The sequence below is a fragment of the Callithrix jacchus genome, chromosome 5, assembly GCF_049354715.1.
Source record: "Callithrix jacchus isolate 240 chromosome 5, calJac240_pri, whole genome shotgun sequence".
Lineage (NCBI taxonomy): Eukaryota > Metazoa > Chordata > Mammalia > Primates > Cebidae > Callithrix > Callithrix jacchus.
The window spans coordinates 44,565,351-44,583,188 of record NC_133506.1 but is presented as its reverse complement, the minus strand read 5'-3'; the positions used below and the strand labels follow the sequence as shown (position 1 = coordinate 44,583,188).

The window sequence follows — 17,838 nt, the reverse complement described above, 5'->3', positions numbered from 1 at the left end:
CGTAATCATGGTGGAAGGTGAAAGGCACATCTTACATGGCGGCAGACAAGAGAAAATGAGAGCCAAGCAGAGGGGACACCACTTACAAAATCATCAGATCGCATGAGACTTATTCACCACCAGGAGAACAGTATGGGGGAACCACCTCTATGATTAAATTATCTCCTGCAGGGTCATTCTCATTATATATGAGAATTATGGGAGCTACAATTCAACATGAGATCTAGCTGGGGACACAACCAAACCATATCATACATTAAGTAAATGACATTTCTTTCCTGGGCAGGGGAAGGAACACTAAACCGTGAGCAGCATTCTCTCTCCCCAGGGTCCAACTCCAGAGCAATGCCAGCCCATGTGCCTGAGGACGAGGCCACTGTGAGCAGGCTCAGCACAGCAGCAATCACAGAAAGACAGCAGCAACAACCTAACTGATCCTCCAGAGAGGGCAGATGAGTCTGGAGTCTCAACTCACTCACTCCAGTGAAAACAAATCAAGTAAAAGAGAGAGGGGGCCAGAAAGGGGCCATGGTACTTAGCCCAGCGACCAGCCCCCGGCAGGAGAGAGAAACTCACCCCAGCATGGCCAGAAGACCTGTGCTTTCAAAGAAAGCTAACAATCCAGATGATTATGTATAACCTTCTGATGTTTTTTAAGGCTAACATCCAAGTAAAAAGTTTTTAATCACTGTGCAGACCACAAAAGCGTCTCTGAAGGTCAACTTTGGCCCACAGATCACTAGCGTGCAATCACCACGAAACAGACATTGTGTGCGTATGTTCTGGAAAAACCATACAGCAGTGAAAGTGAATGAGCTCATTTTACATACAGACACAGACTTCCCACGGGCAGACTGGCAAGGGGGTAAAGCCGGGCACTGAAGAATGATACTATTTACATATTGTTTTCTTTTCATTTCCTTTTTTAAAAAATATTTTCATGAACGATACATGAGACAGTATATATTGTTTTTAAAACTCCAAGGTAATGCTGTTTATATGCATAAATATAAAGTTTAAAATAAAAATATAAAATACAGAATTTGGTTTTCTCCAAAGTCACCCCTTGGAAAAGTGAGTCACCTTGGATTGCTCCAAAGTTTCAAAGTACTGGAAACTCCCTCACTGACTCTTTTGAACCACAAGCCATGCTTCAGGAAGACTCCCCCCACCAGTGATTCTAAACCTGGCTGCACATCACAGGGCGTTTGAAAGGGTGGGAAATGTAGGCTATGGGTTTTTTTAAAGTCTCTTGGCTTCATTTTCAAACAATATGCTGAATATGTTTAACTTTTAGACTTCAACTTAAGCTCATTGTTTTACACTAAAATGAACGTCACCATTTCGGGTGACATTTCAATGTAAGGCAATGAGCTTAAGTGTTCAACTGAAATACATTATCTTCCTATGTTTCCCAACTTTTCAGGCTCTCTGAAGAATTACCTGGGAGCTCTTAAATCTCTGGATGCCCAGGTGCCAACCCCTGGGCAGACTGATCATGTCAGAATCATGTGGGTGGAAACTGAGCATCCAGAGATTTAAACAGGTGCCTGCAGGGCACAGGCAGTGTTGAAACCACCTCAGTTGATGCAAACTCTGCATACTTCTAAGCATGATCTGAGAGATGGCTAAAAAAAAAAGAGGCAAAGAAATTTAACACAGCTTTAGAAATAGCCGGCATTCTTTGAGGTCTGACCACACAGCTGCAATCTTGAGTATCACTGTAAACACAGTGTTTAAGGACGACTTTAAAAAGCAAGGCAGGACCATTCTCCGCTTTTCCCCTGTGCCTAGAGCAGTTCTGAGTGCATAGGAGGTACTCAGTATTTGCAGAATAAATGAACAATGAAGCAAAAAAAGGTATTGCAGTACGAAAATACAGCTGACAGAACGTGAGAAAATATTTGCAAATAATATATCTGATAAGTGTCTAGCACCCAAAATATATAAAAGAACGCGTACAACTCAACAACAATTAAATTAAAAAAAACAACCTGATTCAAAAATGGGCAAAGGACTTGAACAGACACTTCTCCAAAGAAGAGATACAAACGGCTGATCAACACATGAAAAGATGCTCAACACCGTTAGTCATTAGAAAAATGCATATCAAAGCCAGAGTGCGACACCACTCACAACCATGAGGATGGCTGCTAGTTAAAAAACAGAAAATAAGTGACGCTGAGCACCTGGAGAAACTGGACCCCTCATGCATTGCTGGTGGGAATGTCAAATACTGCAGTTGCTGTGAAAAAGAGTTTAGCAGTCCCTCAGAAAGTGAAAGAAAGAATTGTCATATGATCCAGGAATTCCGATTCTAGGTACGTACCCCAAAGAACTGAAACCAGAGACTCAGACAGACACTCGAGCACCAGTGTTCACAAAAGCATTATTCACAGTTGCCAAAAGGTGGAAACAACCCACGTGTTCATCGATAGGTGAATGGATAAACAGAATGCAATACATGCATGCAACGTATTATTATTCAGCCTTAAAAAGGAATGAAATTCTGACCCATATGCCAGGCTTGGTGGCTCACGCCTGTAATCCTAGCACTTTGGGAGACCAAGGTGGGCAGATTTCCTGAGCTCAGGCGTTAGAGACCAGCCTGGGCAACATGGCGAAACCCTGTCTCTACTAAAATACAAAAAAAAAAAGAAAAGAAAAAGCTGGACATGGTGGCGCATACCTGTAATCCCAGCTACTCAGGAGGGTGAGGCAGGAGAATTGCTTGAACCCAGGATGTGGAGGTTGCAGTGAGCCAAGAGCACACCACTGCGCAGCCTGGGTGACAGAGCAAGACTCTGTCTCCCCCAGCCCAAAAAAAAAAGAAAAGAAAGGAAAACAATAAAAGAAATTCTGACAAATACTACAACACGAACGAACCTTGAAAATATTACGCTATGTGAAATAAGCAGACACAAAAGGACAAATATTGTATGATGTCCCTTATATGAGATTCCTAGAGCAAGAAATTCAGAGACAGAGAGAAGATACGATGGGCTGGGAGGAGAGGCAGGTGGGGAATTATGGGTTAATGGGCACCAAGCTTTCGTTTAGGATCATGAAACGTTTCTGGAAATAGATAATGGCATGTTATGCAACTTTGTGAATGTGTTTACTGCCACTGAACTGTACAATTAAAGTGGTTAAATAGCATATTTTATGTTATATATTATTTTACCACAATTTTTTAAAAAGATCAAATGAACGTCATTTGGCAAATGAGTCAAAGATAGTGTTGTATAATAAAGAATTAGAATTCTGGCTGGGCGTGGTGGCTCACACCTGTAATCTCAGCATTTTGGGAGGCCAAGGTGGGCAGATCACCTGATGTCAGGAGTTCGAAAGCAGCCTGGCCAACATGGTGAAACCCTGTCTCTATTAAAATACAAAATATTAGCCTGGCGTGATGGTGGGCACCTGTAATCCCAGTTACTCGGGAGGCTGAGGCAGGAGAATCGCTTGAACCCAGGAGGTGGAGGTTGCAGTGAGCTGAGATGGAGCCGGGGTGACAGAGCGAGACTCCATCAAAACAAAACAAAAATAATTTGAATTCCAAGGTTTCAGTTACCCATGGTCAACCATGGTCCAAAAATATTAAATGAAAAAGTCCGGACATAAACAGTCATAAGTTTTAAATTACATGCTCTTCTGAGTAGTGTGTTGAAATCTTGTGTCATCCTGCTCTGTCCTGCCTGGCAAAAAACACAGGATAAAAATGTAGCAGTGGGCAGGGTGCAGTGGCTCACTCCTGTAATCCCAGCACTTTGGGAGGCCAAGATGGACAGATTACCTGAGGTCAGGGCTTTGAGACCAGCCTGACCAACAGGGTGAAACCCATCTCTACCAAAAATACAAAAATTAGCTGGGCATGGTGGCAGGCACCTGTAGTCCCAGCTACTCAGGAGGCTGAGGCAAGAGAATCATTTGAACCCAGGAGGTGGAGGTTGTAGTGAGCTGAGATTACTCCACTGCATTCCAGCCTAGACAACAGAGCAAGACTCTCTCAAAGACAAAAGATATATAGCAGCGATTAGATTGTGGATCAAATCAGTTTACATTTGTATGTCCCTTAGAGCAGTGCAGGGGACACACTAAGTTACTTACCCAAGATTTATCTACTGCTATGATATATTGTTAGGACAAAGCAAGTGCCAGCAACCACGTGTTTAGTACATTTGTGTAAAAAGAGGAAAATAAGAATATAGTCACATTCACTTGCACTTGCATGAATGAACTCTAGAAGGATCCACTTGAAGCTAATAAAACTAGTCAATTATGAGCAGTGGGAATTGGTGGAAGGGGTGTGACAAGAAAAGGAAGGAGACTTACTGCTGTTAATTTTTTCCAGCCTAACTGAGGTATAATTGACAAATGAAAATCCTAAGTTGTACACCATGATGTTTTGATATACACATGGTGTGAAATGATTGTCACAATCAAACTAATCAGTATATCCATCACGTCACATAGTTACATGCACACTGGTGAGTGTGTGTAACTTAAGATCCACTCTGGTAGTAAATTTCAAGTATCGATACATTGTTATTAACTGTGCTCACCATTTTGTATATTAGGTCTTCAGAACATATTCATCTTGTAACTCAGAGTTTATACCCTCAACCAGCATGTCCCCATTTCCCCACCTCCTGGGCCCTGGTAACCACTATTCTACTCTGTTTTTCTGAATTTGACTTTTTTTAGCTCCCACATATCGATGACATCATGCAGTATTTGATTTTCTATGTCTGGCTTATTTCACTTACAATAATGTCCTCCAAATTCATTCATATTGTTACAAAGGGCAGGATTATCCTTTTTATGGCTGAATAACATTCTATCACGTATTTACATACACAGCAGTCCTGTCTTAGCCAGAGTCTCACTTTCCAAGGTTTATTTCCATTCCTAATTATTTCAATATTGAAGTCGACCAAAAAAAACAAAAAAAGACAAAATTTTAAAATCCTTCCCACTGGGAAAACAGAAGCTTGCCGTCTACTTTGGATTCCAGTACAATTTGCTGTTTGGTTGGTTTTTTCCTTTTGAGACAAGGTCTCGCTCTGTCAGCCAGGCTGGAGTGCAATGGCGTAGTCCTGGCTTACTGCAGCCTCAACCCCCTGGGCTCAAGTGATCCTGCCACCTCAGCTTCCTGAGTAGTTGAAACTACAGGTGTAAGCCACCACACCTGGCTAATGTTTTAATTTTTTTAACTTTTTTTTTTTTTTTTTTGTAGAGACAAGGTCTCTTTATAATGCTTAGGCTAGCCTCAAACTCTTGAACAAAAATGATCCTCCTGCCTTGGTCTCCCAAACTGGCAAAGTGCTGGATTATGGGTGTGAGCCACTGTGTGCAGCCTCGTGCTGTATTTTAATGCGTGCATAAAGGCCAAGTGTTGCTCTAAGCAACAGAGTGGCCACAAGCCCCAGGAGATTACAGAGCATTTGAAATGGGGCTGGCTTGAATGTAGCCATGTTTAATACAGGGTAAGGGGCTGGCTTGAATGTAGCCATGTTTAATACAGGGTAAGGGGCTGGCTTGAATGCAGCCATGTTTAATACAGGGTAAGGTAGACACTGGATTCCAGAGTCAGCATGAGAAACAAAATGTAAGATATCTCATTAATAATTTTCAACATTGGTTGCCTGCTGAAATGCTAATAATATTTTAGATATATTAGCTAAATAAAATGTGTTATTAAAATCGATTTCACCTCTTTATTTTTCTTTTTTAATGTGTCTAATAGAAAATTTTTAATTACAAATGTGATTCTCATGATATGTCTCTGTACAGCACTGTTCTAGAAGGATAACACCAAACTGATAGCAGTAGTTACCTGGGAATAAATTTAGAGGGAATGTGCTCAAAGGGAATTTTCCTTTTTGTAATATTTGACTTTTTTTTTTATTACAAAAGTCAGGGGAGCCCAGTTAAGAGGCCAAGCACTGTAGCAGAGGGCCTGACCTTGAACAAGTCACCTCACCTCTCAGCACCTCAGTTTTCTTGCCTGTAAACGAGGATAATAAAAGTACCCAACACACAGGGTGATATACAGATCGAATGCGTTAACATCTAAAGCACAGAGATGCCTGACACAGACCTAATAAACAGCTGTATTATTAAATAACAAATCTTGCTGAATGTTAGCCAAGTATTAGCCCAAGGAGAACATGCTCAGGAATTGCTTCTATAATTAAGAAATAATAATAAATTGTGAAATACAGAGCACAAAGTTTGAAGACAGAGAGAACCCCAGGTTGAAATCCCAGCTCTTCCCTTCCTAGCAAGAAGAACTTGGCCAAGTCACTTTGCATCTCTGAGCCTCAATTTCCCCCATGTGTAAAATGAGGGCCACCTGGCTCATAGGGTTGTTAGGAGGATTCAGAAAGATCACACACAGAACATGTTGGCATTGGTAGAGGTTTGTAAAATACTACTTGCTACATTCTTGCCATTATTTTGAGATATTATTTATTTGTGCAATGACTCAATCCCATGAATCAGGGGTGTCAGGCCCACGGTGATTGGCAGCTCAGCAATTTAAATCAGATTGGTGAATCTCGTTTAAATCCCAGAGTCTCCATGCCATGTGGCCTTGGCTGAGCCCCTGCTCATCTCTGGACCTCAGTCTCCTCATCCAAAAAACAAGGACCCAGACTTGAGTACCTCTCGAGTTTTTTCTGGGAAACCCCTCTAGGCCCTCCAGATCTGGGGGCATAGTACAGAGAGGCCCCCAGTAGAGACATGTCTTTAAAGTTTTGGGTTTTACCTTGGAATTGCATTAGAATTTTGTATCAGACTCTGTGATTCTTTGATATAAGAATGCTTTTTTTCCCAAAACAATGTTCAAATAAACCGTCCCCAAAATAATCCAGTAAAATAAATGTTCTAGATGGAAGCACTATGCTTAGCCTGGGGGTCTGTTTAACTGTCCCCTGTCCCCAACTACCTACTATGTGAGAAACACCAGACTCAATGGTTTAAGAGTTCTCAAGGGATTTTCTTTTAAAATATGTTTGTTTGTTTGTTTTTTTAATTTTTAAATGTATTTGGGGTAATGAGTTCGAGACCAGCCTAGCCAACATGGAGAAACCCCAGCTCTACTAAAAAGTACAGAAAAATTATCTGGGTGTGGTGGTACATGCCTGTAATCCCAGCTACTCAGGAGGCTGAGGCAGGAGAATTGCTTGAACCTGGGAGGCAGAAGTTGCAGTGAGCTCAGATCATGCCACTGCACTCCAGCCTGGGTATCATAGCAAGACTCAATTTAAAAAAAAAAAAAATATATATATATATATATATACACACACACACACATATATGTATGCTATATATATGTATATACACACACATATATATATGCTAAAGGAAAGCAAAAGGAAATGCTATATATATGTATATATGTATATGTATGTATATATGTGTTTATATGTATATATGTGTGTATACATGTATATATGTGTATGTATGTGTGTGTGTATATATATATACACTATATATATGCACTATATATATATATACACTATATATATGCACTATATATATATATACACTATATATATATATAGTGACATAGTCTACCCACTGCCTGCACCTTTCTCTTTTTCTGTAAGCATAGATTTCATTCACTACCAGTATGTCCCACTCTGTTTTAAATGCTTAGTTGGCCTGTAGGTGAATCCATAATTTATTTAATTAGCCCTTACTTGTGGACTTTAAAATTGTTTCTAGCATTTGCAATGATAAGCAATGTGACAATGAATAAGTTTGTGTATCTGCAGACATGTGCAAGCATTTCTGTAGGATAAATTCCTAGAAGTGGAAGTACAGGATCAAAGGAACGTGCACTTTATTTTATGTTTTGGCAGATTCTGCCAAAAGAGGCTGCAATGCTTCACACACCCCACAGCAAAGTTCGGGGGCTGCTTTGCCCACATGCCTCTGGTCCCAACTGAGAAATCGCCCTCCCACACTGCCACCTGCTGCTCACATTGAGAAATGCAGCCTTCCTCTACCCAGCCCAGGGCTGCTCCCAGAGTGATAGTCGGGGGGAGTTCCTCAACGTCTAACCAGACTCCTCTGGAGCATCTGTATGGTCGAAAGGGAAGTGGAGAAACCCAGTTTTTCCTGGGGAACCAATCAGTGCTAAGATGTGGCAGGTGCTTTATGCACAGGACTTTGCAATCAAACAGACCAAGTTTCTACCTACCAACTGCTTATCTAAGACAAGTGATCTCACCTCCCTGAGCCTCAGTTTCCTTATCTGCAACAAGGGTATGTTAATACCAACCTTCCAGCATGGACGGCAAGATTCAACAAGATCAAATGAGTTGCTTCTAAAAAGTTGATAAAGGACACAAACAGCCAACTCACAAAGAGGAAATGCAAACGGGTACTGAAACGCAGAAAATATAAAAATCAGCCAGGTGCAACGGCACATGCCTGTGGCCCCAGCTGCTCAGAGGGCTGAGTTGGGAGGATCACTTGAGCCTGGAAGGTCAAGATTGCTGTGAGCCAAGATCTCGCCACTACACTCCAGCCTGGGTGACAGAGCAAGACCCTGTTTCAAAATAACAACAACAACAAAACAAACAAAACACACACCCAAGATGTTTGTTTCATCACAGTCATCAGGGAAATGCCACATAGACCCAGATGTCCTTTCTTGCCCATCAGATGGGCAATGGTTTAAAGATTGATAACTGCATGTTGGCAAGGTTGTGGTCACATGCAAATTAAAACAATAAGTTACCCACCTCTGCCCAACAGATTAGCAAACAAATGGAAAGACGGATGGCATCTGGTGGAGCAGATTTCTTCCCTTTAGGGAGGCGGCTGAATTGCTCTATGGTTTTGGAAATGACGTGACAGAAGCAGATAAAAATGTTAAAGTATATGGCCTTTGACCTGGCAAAACCATTTCCAGGAAGTGGGCAGACAGAAATGAAATCACCAGATGGTAGAATAGATACAAGTACAATGAAATACTATAAAAGCAAAAAGAAAGAAAGAAAGAATATTGGCCTCTCTCAGAGGGAAAGGGCTAACAACTGAAACAGCCATTTGAGGGCTAAAAAAAGTCTCGGTTTTTCATTTTTGTTATTGTTTTGAGACGGAGTCTCGCGCTATTGCCCAGGCTGGAGTGCAGTGGCACGATCTTGGCTCACTGTAACCTCTGTCTCCCAGGCTCAAGTGATCCTCTCACCTCAGCCTCCTGAGTAGTTGGGATTACAGGCATGTGCCACCAAGCCCAGATAATTTTTTGTATTTGTGGTAGAGACAAGGTTTCGCCATGTTGGCCAGGCTGGCATTGAACTCCTGACCTCACGTGATCTACCCACCTCAGCCTCCCAAGGTGCTGGGATTATAGGCATGAGCCACCATGCCGGGCCAGATGTCTCATATGCAGGGAGTGGGAGCTGGTAAAGCCCTTCAAACCCCGAGAGCTCAGACTCTGTCTTAGCTACTCCCTTCCACAGTCCCTCCAGAGAAAGGAGCTGGAGCCAGTAGAAGTAACTTGCTCCGAGTCACCAGCAAGGAAGCAGCAGAGCAGGAATTTAAATCCAGGCCTCTGCTGCAGGTGTCTGAGCACAGCACACACAGCACTTCCCAACCTTTCCAGGGCGCTTGTCAGACAGGCAGTTTTCCAGGCTGTCCCCTGGGGATCTGAATTCCTATGGACCTGGATGGGGCTCAAGAACTATGTTATGAGCAACGCTCATCCGGGAAGTTTGGGGTACATGACCCAGGGAATGGCACAGCCCAGTGGTTCCTACAGCTCCTGCACATGGAAATAGCCAGGACACTCTTTACCAACACTGAGTCCACTCTGCAGCCAAAAATAAATGAGGTAGATTCTCACAAATCGATGTGGAAATACTGTAGACATGGAGTTGAGTGAAATCTCTAAGTGGTGGAACAATTCTTCTAGTGTGATATATCTAAGTTATAAAAGCATAGGCCAGGCTGGGCACAGTGGCTCACACCTATAATCCCAGCAGGCCGATTTGGGAGGCCGAGGTGGATGGACCACTTGAGGTCAGGAGTTTAAGACCAGCCGGGCCAACATGGCAAAACCCCGTCTCTACTAAAAATACAAAAATTAGTCTGGGGTGGTGTGACCAGGAGTTGGAGACCAGCCTGGGAAACAATGAGACCTTATCTCTACAAAAATGTAATCACAGCTACTCAGGAGGCTGAGGCAGGAGAACAGCGTGAATACAGGAGGCGGAGGTTGCAGTGAGCTGAGATTGTGTCACTGTACTCCAGCCTGGGCAACAGGGCGAGACTCCATCTCAAAAAAAGAAAAAGCACAGGCCATCAGCTAAGAGAAATGAGGTCACATCTGCACTGAAAGACACATAGAAGAGTATTCACAACAAACTCTTCCTAACAGCTCCAAACTGGGGACTACTCAAATGTCTATCAACCAGGAATGGATAAACAAATCGTGGTATATTACTCTAGTGAAATGCTATACAGCAATAAAAAGAGCAAGCTGTTGGCCAGGCATAGTGACTCACGTCTGTAATCCCAACACTTTGGGAGGCCAAGATGGGAGGATTGCTTCAGCTCAGGAGTTGGAGACCAGCCTGGGAAACAATGAGACCTCATCTCTACAAAAATTTAAAAATTAGCCAGGCATAGTGGCACATACCTATAGTCCCAGCTACTCAAGAAGCTGAGGTGGGAGGATCACCTGAGCCCAGGAGGTTGAGGCTGCAGTGAGCCGAGGTTGCACCACTGAACTCCAGACTGGGTGACAGAGTGAGACCTGGTTCAGAGAAAAATTAAAAATAAAAAAGCATGGTGGCTCACTCCTGTAATCTCAGCACTTTGGGAGGCCAAGGCAGGAGGACTGCTTGAGCTCAGAAGTTCAAGACCAGTAGAGGTAACATAGGAAGACCCCATCTAAAAAAAAATTGTTTTTAAGACAAAAACATAAAAAAATAAAAATTGAACTACTGATCCATACAGCAACCTGGATGAATCTCCCAACATTACGTTGAGTGAAAGAAGCCGGACATAAAAGGCCACATACTGTGTGATTCCATTCCTAGGAAGTTGAAGAATAGTCAAAACTAATTGGAGGTAAAGGAAACCAGTACAGTGGTTGCCTGGGGGCGGGTTGAATAACGGCTGGGAAAGAGCATAAAATGTTTAGATCTACCTCTCCGTGCATTTATTTATTTATGATGGAATCTGTCTGTCATCCAGGCTAGAGTGCAGTGGCGTGATCTTGGCTCACTGCAACCTCAACCTCACGTTCAAGTGATTCTCCTGCCTCAGCCTCCTGAGTAGCTGGGATTACAGGTGCCTGCCACCATGCTTGGCTAACTTTTGTATTTTTAGTAGAGACGGGGTTTCACCATGTTGATCAAGTTGGTCTCGAACTCCTGACTTCCAGTGACCCACCCACCTCGGCCTCCCAAATTGCTGAGATTACAGGCGTGAGCCCCATGTCTGGCCTCTCAGTGCATGTAGATGTGTGTGCTTTCCTGCATATAAATCATACCTCAGGAAAAAAAAAAAAAAAAGAAGTTAAAAGCCTCAAAAATAAAAAACAATAAAAATAACACACAACTGTGTGTCTGTTTAGAGAAAGTGCTCCCAGGATGTACTCCAAGCTAGTGATGGTGGTTGCCTCTATAGAGGGAAGTGGTGGGCTGATGCTGGGGAGAAAGTGGAGACCTCTTTTATTCTTCCTTCTAAATTATTCTATGTAGCTTGAATTTTGTATAATGAGCATGAACTACTTGTAAAAACCTTTAAAGCAACTCAAACCTTAAAACAAAAAAAAAAGGAACACACACACCCAGAGATTCTCAGGCCCCACTCCAAATGCACTGATTGGGATTTCCACCAGGAACCCAAGCTCTGGTCCAAGCCCTGGCTCCCCACCATCGCGCTCTTGCATACCCCCAGTGATGGGGATCTTACTGCCTCACAGGGCATTGGATGTTCTTCTGCCTGTGTTGCTGCTGGTCCTCCACCTTGAGTTGGGCTCCCCCTCTGGGTCTTTCTATCCTCCCCACCGCTCACTGGGGCCCCCATGGTGCTCACCCACTGACAGGGAGCCACGGGCCAGTTTGGGGAGCAGCCGGTCGAGCTGGCGGAAGGTGTGGAAGACATCAGCTGAATGGATGCGGTCCTCAGCCTGGCTCTGATGGGTGCGTGGCAGCGCCTCAATTCCGTAAAGAGTCAGGTAGCCAGCTCTGGGGTGATAGACAGAGGGTCAGAGGTTCTTAGAAGCTTCATTCGTACATCCGGTAAGCATCTACTAATCCTACTGTGTTCGAGGGACTGTTCTGGGCACTGAACAGTCAGCAGTGAAAAAAACAAAAATCCCTGTCCTCAAGGAGCTAACCCCTCAGCCCAGGGAGACAGACAACAGACAAGAGGATGAGTAAAATGAGTAATGTGCCAGCTGGTGCCCTGTGGCACTGTCAGACACAAAGCTGGGTAGCAGGATGGGAGGGCAGGGTCTTGGTGTCAGGTGCCAGGTGAGGGAGGGGCTGGCATTAAGCTGACAGCTGAAGGCTGAGAAGGATCAGCCATGGGCAGAGCGGAGGGAGGGGTCGGAAGCAGAGCAAGCCGCAGGTGCGACGTCCTTAGGCAGAGGAAGCTTGGTGCTGGGAGCAGCAAGGAGGCTGATGAGGCTGCAGCAGAGAGCTCGAGGGGACTATGCTGAGACGGGGGCACAGAGAAGGGGAGGAGACGACTGCTCCCAGGGAGGGATTCAGGGCAGACTTCCTAGAGGAGGCAGGTTTTGAGCTGAAACCTACAGGATGATGGGGGAAGCAGAAGAGGAACGTGGTCACAGCCTGTGCAAAGGCCCAGAGCTGAGGATGCAGCCGTGCCTGGTGGGAGAGGTGCCAGGTGTGGCTGGTGCAGGCACTGGAACTGGGGTGTCAGGCAGAGGGTGGGAGGGCCTGGGGCTGTCAGGGCTGCCACACAGGGCAGGGCATTTGCATCAGTGGGAAGGTTGTGCTTGACCTGAGTGGCTCTGAGAGGCCTGAGAAGGAGGACAGGGCCTGGTCAGGTGTGAAAAAAGGTGAGACATGGGAGCTAGCATGTGTTCTCACTGAGGCATGCACACACACACACACACACTCAACAAGCACACTCAGAGGACACACCTTCACCTCCAGCCCCCTTTAAATACCCCAGGAGTTCAGCCCCTGCCCAGCCTGCTGACCTCAGTCCTAGGAGAGAAACTGCAGGTTTTCATTCTGTCCACGAGGTGGGTAGGGCTGGGGCCTCAGCAGAGACACAACCAACGCCCGGGGCCTTACCCTCTCATCCTCCCCTTGAGCTCCTGGGTCCCTGTGCAGACGAGGGACCAGGACCTCCCAGGAGAGGGGTTTCCCCAGATGAGGATGAGGAGAGAGTGGAAGCAGGAATGAGGGTGGGTGGGGGCCGGAGAGCCCTGTGCAGTCCCTGCCCTGTCCCTCGCCTGCCCAGTGATGGCAGAAGTTGTAAAGGTACAGCCCACGAACTGGATTCAGTCCACAAGTGTGTTTATCAAGGGAGTTTTCCTGAACACAAACTAAAGCTACCTTCAAACATTTGGGGAAACTCACAAAATCTGGATTTCCCCCTCATCTCATCTTGAAAAAGGGATCTAGCTGGCAACCTGGCAGGAGCAGACTTGCAGCCCCCTTTTTCGGAGAGACACGTGCTCGCCAGGCCACCGTGGTCCCCACGAGGCCCTGTGGTCTTGGTGACGCTGCAGTTGACAGTAGTTGTCATTTGCCTTCACACTTGCACTGTTGTTTTTTCCTAACTCAGAGAACCATCTCCCCGTACATATATTTCTACCAAAGCAGGCAATGAAAAATCAACCAAAAAAGTACACCCCGCCGGGCGCAGTGGCTCACACCTGTAATCCTAGCACTTTGGGAGGCTGAGGCGGGTGTATCACCTGAGGTCAGGAGTTTGAGACCAGCGTGGCCAACATGGTGAAACCGTCTCTACTAAAAATATGAAAATTTGCTGGGCGTGGTGTCACATGCCTGTAATCCCAGCTACTTGGGAGGATGAGGCGGGAGAATCGCTTGAACTTGGGAGATGGAGGTTGCAGTAAGCAGAGATGGGGCCATTGCACCAGCCTGGGCAAAAGAACGAAACGATGTCTTTAAAAAGAAAAAAGTAAACTCGGGACCACAAGGTTTTGCACTGTGGAAGTGAAGGCCCCTCCTCCAGCAGCTCCGTATCAAAACAGCCTGGCTGAAGACTGGATAATCCCATGTGTAAATACACACACGACCCACAGGCGGCGCTAGAGCCATAAAGAAAAGTAAAGCTTAACCTAGCTGCGTCAGGGGAGAGGGCCATCACGAAACTGGAACTCAATAAGGACCTCTCTGAGCAGGTGGCGCTCGCGATGAGGCTTGAAGAAGTTGGGTGGGAGCCACACAGATGTGTGGGGAACCGCATTCCCAGGCGAAGGGACAGAAACAACAAAGGCCATAAAGAGAGAGTGTGCCTGGCCTGTTCAAGGCTCAGCAAGGAGGCAGGTGGGAGGAGGGGAGGCCAGGCCTACAGGGTGAGGACAGGAGAGCTTTGGGTGTGAGTCAGTGAGGCCAGGGCCAACAGGCCAGGCTGGCAAGTGTAGGAGGTGGCACCTCATGGTTGGGCTACCTGAATCTGCAGCTCTTTCACATCTGTGTCCCTGCCATCCAACTTGCCCATTCCCTTTCTATTTCAGGGGCTGCAGATGGCAGTGAAAAGGCCCACAGCTGGCAAGCCAGGTGGCAGGCACTCCAGCCCAGGCCTCAGGCCCTAAGGACACAGTTACTGATTTACAGGTATGGATTTACATCTGATTCCCCCTGAGCTGATTCCCCCATGCCTGCTGTACCACAGAGCCTATCCAGACCCTGCTGCCCCCCAAGCCTGCCTCCCCCAGTGCTTCAGCTTTCTCGCCGGCTTCTTTGTCTGCACAGAGACCCAAGAGCCAGGAGACGTGGGAGAACTCCTACTGTGAACTTGCTGGGCCATTTTGGCTGCCCCTCTCTTGACCTCAGTCCCCTCAAACAATGACAGCGTGGACCAGACCAGCATCATCCACAGTAATTGTAATTGTCATCGGTGGACCAGCCAATTACAGCCCTTGACACTGTTTGCATCGCTTCTGGGCGGAACCTGCCCTGACCCCAACACAGGCCTCTGGGCAAATGACTCAGGCTCTCCAGGTCTCAGTTTTCTCATCTGTCCAATGGAGCATGTAAAGTGCCAGCCACCTAGAGTGATTGTGAGCATTCAATGAGCTGAGTCTACACACATCATATGCACACACACTATAATTGTACCCACGTGCCTGTATGTGTCAGCAAATAGCTGCCCTTTATCCTAGAACTATGTGGTTCTAATTTCTTGGAGGGGTTGAAATGTCTTTTTTTTTTTTAATTAAATGCTGGTTGGTTAATGGCACCACTAAAAATCAGGGAGCTGTTCCTAACACCGCTATATCACCCCCACGCACACCCACGATTCCCCATCCCCACTGCTGCCCCAGTCAAATCTCCCAACAGAGCCAGTGAACTCCATCTCCAAAAGCTACCCAAATTCTCATCACCTCCATGGGCTGCCACCATTCTCAGTGACACCTGGCAGCCTCCTGCTGGGTCCTCTTGCCTCCCTCTCCACCCCTCTCCACGCCTACAGTCCATCCCCCATCCAGCAGCCAGAAGGGGCTTTAAAACTAAGTCAGATCATGTCCTGCCCCTGTGCAAACCCCTGTTGTCACCTGATCTTCCTCAGCACAATTTCCAAAGCCTTCCCTGGCCTCCGGCTCCCTGAGTTCTGCTTCTGCCCCCATCTCTGGCCTTTCCGCCGTCCCTCCTTGGCTCTTTATGCTGCGGCCACACTGGCCCTCTCCACGAGCTTCCTCCCACCTCTGGGCCTTTGCACCTGCTGTTTCCCCTGCCTAGAGTCTTGGGTGGTGGGCACTTTGCAGGTAGGTCTTGGCTCTGAAGCCAGACCCCCAGAGTGTGACCCTGCCTTGTCAGTCTGTTGAAGAAAGCCCTCCAGATGCTGTCACCCCACCGTGAATCTCTGTCATCGTGTTTATCACTCTCTGACATAACCTGATTCAGCCTCCCCCACTGGAGTGTCAGCGCGTGAATTTGGGGACTTCATCTGTCCTGTTCCCTGTTGTATCCCAGAGCCCGGCACAGTGCCCGGCACGACTGAAGGAAGGAGCGTTCGGCTGCACAGGTTTCAACATACATTTACAAGATCGGATAAAAGGTTAGGTCCCAAATTGGTCTCCCAAACATTTTGTTTTTCTGTTCTGTGAAATTCCAAAGTCTGGACGCCATGGGACAAGATGGCTTTGTAAGATATAGTGAACCTCAAGTTTCTCTTCAGAGAATCAATATATCAGTATGTTCAGCTTGTTTATTCTTTAATTCCCCATTTTAAAGTTCAACTTCCTTGTAGTTTCAGTAACAACCTTTTCCTTTTCCACCAGTTCTAATCAGTAGTTCACATCTGTTCCCCCAGTCCCTTGCTCGGTCCTGACTCATCCTGGTTACCTGCTCCAGTAACCTGCTTTGACCCGTGGCTACCTGCTCTGACCTGCCTGTAACCGTCCTTCCCATCAAACTACCCACCCCACCACTCTGGCTCATACTCCTGCTCCCTTTAAAATAGCCAATCAGAATTAGACTAGACTATGCGGTCTAACTCTAGCCAATAAGGGAATGACAGCAGTAGGGGACCACTGTCAGGCTAAGTTTCCCTTCCCCTCCCTTGTCCAGGTGTGTGCTCACCATTGTGAGCTGCACCCTTCCATAGAGGTAAATTGCCTTGCTGAGGAAATTTATATTTGAGTGCTACTTCTTTTGTGGCACCGAAAATGTTACTTATAACAGCCTCTGAAGTTTTGCTCTGCAACTTCCTTTCTGAATGACCTGCAAGGTCTCATCTCCAGCCAGAGTCTCCTTTGAAAGTTCATGAACTAGGTCAGATGAACACCTGGGGCCCTGGTGCATGGGGTCTTTTCCTGCAGTCTTTGCTTTGGGCATCTCAAATTGCTTCCCCCACCCACAGAGTCCTCGCGGTTCCCTTGGCCACTGCTCACGGCTGACACAGGTCAAAGTGCCGGGCCCCAGAAGGAGGGTGGGGGCTGCACAGCCTCACCTGAGCAGAAAGCTGTAGGAGAAGTCGAAGAGACCCATCTCGTGCCAGCCACTGCCCACTTCCGTAGCATCGTCCAACAGTACCGTGCAGAGGTTGGCATACATGGCTTCCGTGAGTGCCTGCAGCTCTCTGTGGAGGAGAGTCCTGACACAGGAAACAAAAACATGAACATTTGGCTTCCAAAAGGAAATATGCACCTGCAGGCATTTCCCTCCCCCAGCCTCAGGGTCCCAGAGCTGTTCGAAATGTTTTTACTGAACGCTTGCTTTGGAGCCAAGCATGACTTGGGCCACATGGGTAGCAGTGAATCGCCCACCCTGGCCCACCCCCAGATGCCATCTCCAGCCACTCACGGTTTCATCCTGGCCTTTTCATCACTGGGGCTATAATGTGGAAGCTGCACATCAAAAATCCTCTCCATGAGGAAGACGGCATAGGCATGGAAGTCGAACCTGGTGTGAGGCTCCCACACCACCGCGTCATAGGAGTGTGGGTCCAGGAGGACGGTGATGTACCTGCCCCCAACCAGTATCTGTGGGAAGTTGGCAGGGATAGAATGAGGAGTGTCCCTGTGAACAGCAGCTGCTCACAGTGGTCAGGGGCTTGCCACGTGCCAGGCACTGCCCCACTCAGCAGTAACGGACTATGTTCTCTTACCTACACCTCACCACCACCCTGTGAGGTAGG

The 17,838-nt window shown here is 46.5% G+C and overlaps 1 protein-coding gene across 1 annotated transcript in view; it reads right to left on the bottom strand.

Moving 5' to 3' along the window:
• The window catches only part of PTGIS (prostaglandin I2 synthase), a 55,637-nt gene that overhangs the window by 19,266 nt on the left and 18,533 nt on the right, over window positions 1-17,838 (bottom strand). The window contains exons 3-5 of the mRNA XM_035298882.3: window positions 17,505-17,683; window positions 17,152-17,295; window positions 12,067-12,218 (exon numbers count right to left, since the gene is read on the bottom strand). Coding sequence (XP_035154773.1) covers window positions 12,067-12,218; window positions 17,152-17,295; window positions 17,505-17,683 — 475 coding nt within the window. The remainder of the gene's footprint in view (window positions 1-12,066; window positions 12,219-17,151; window positions 17,296-17,504; window positions 17,684-17,838) is intronic.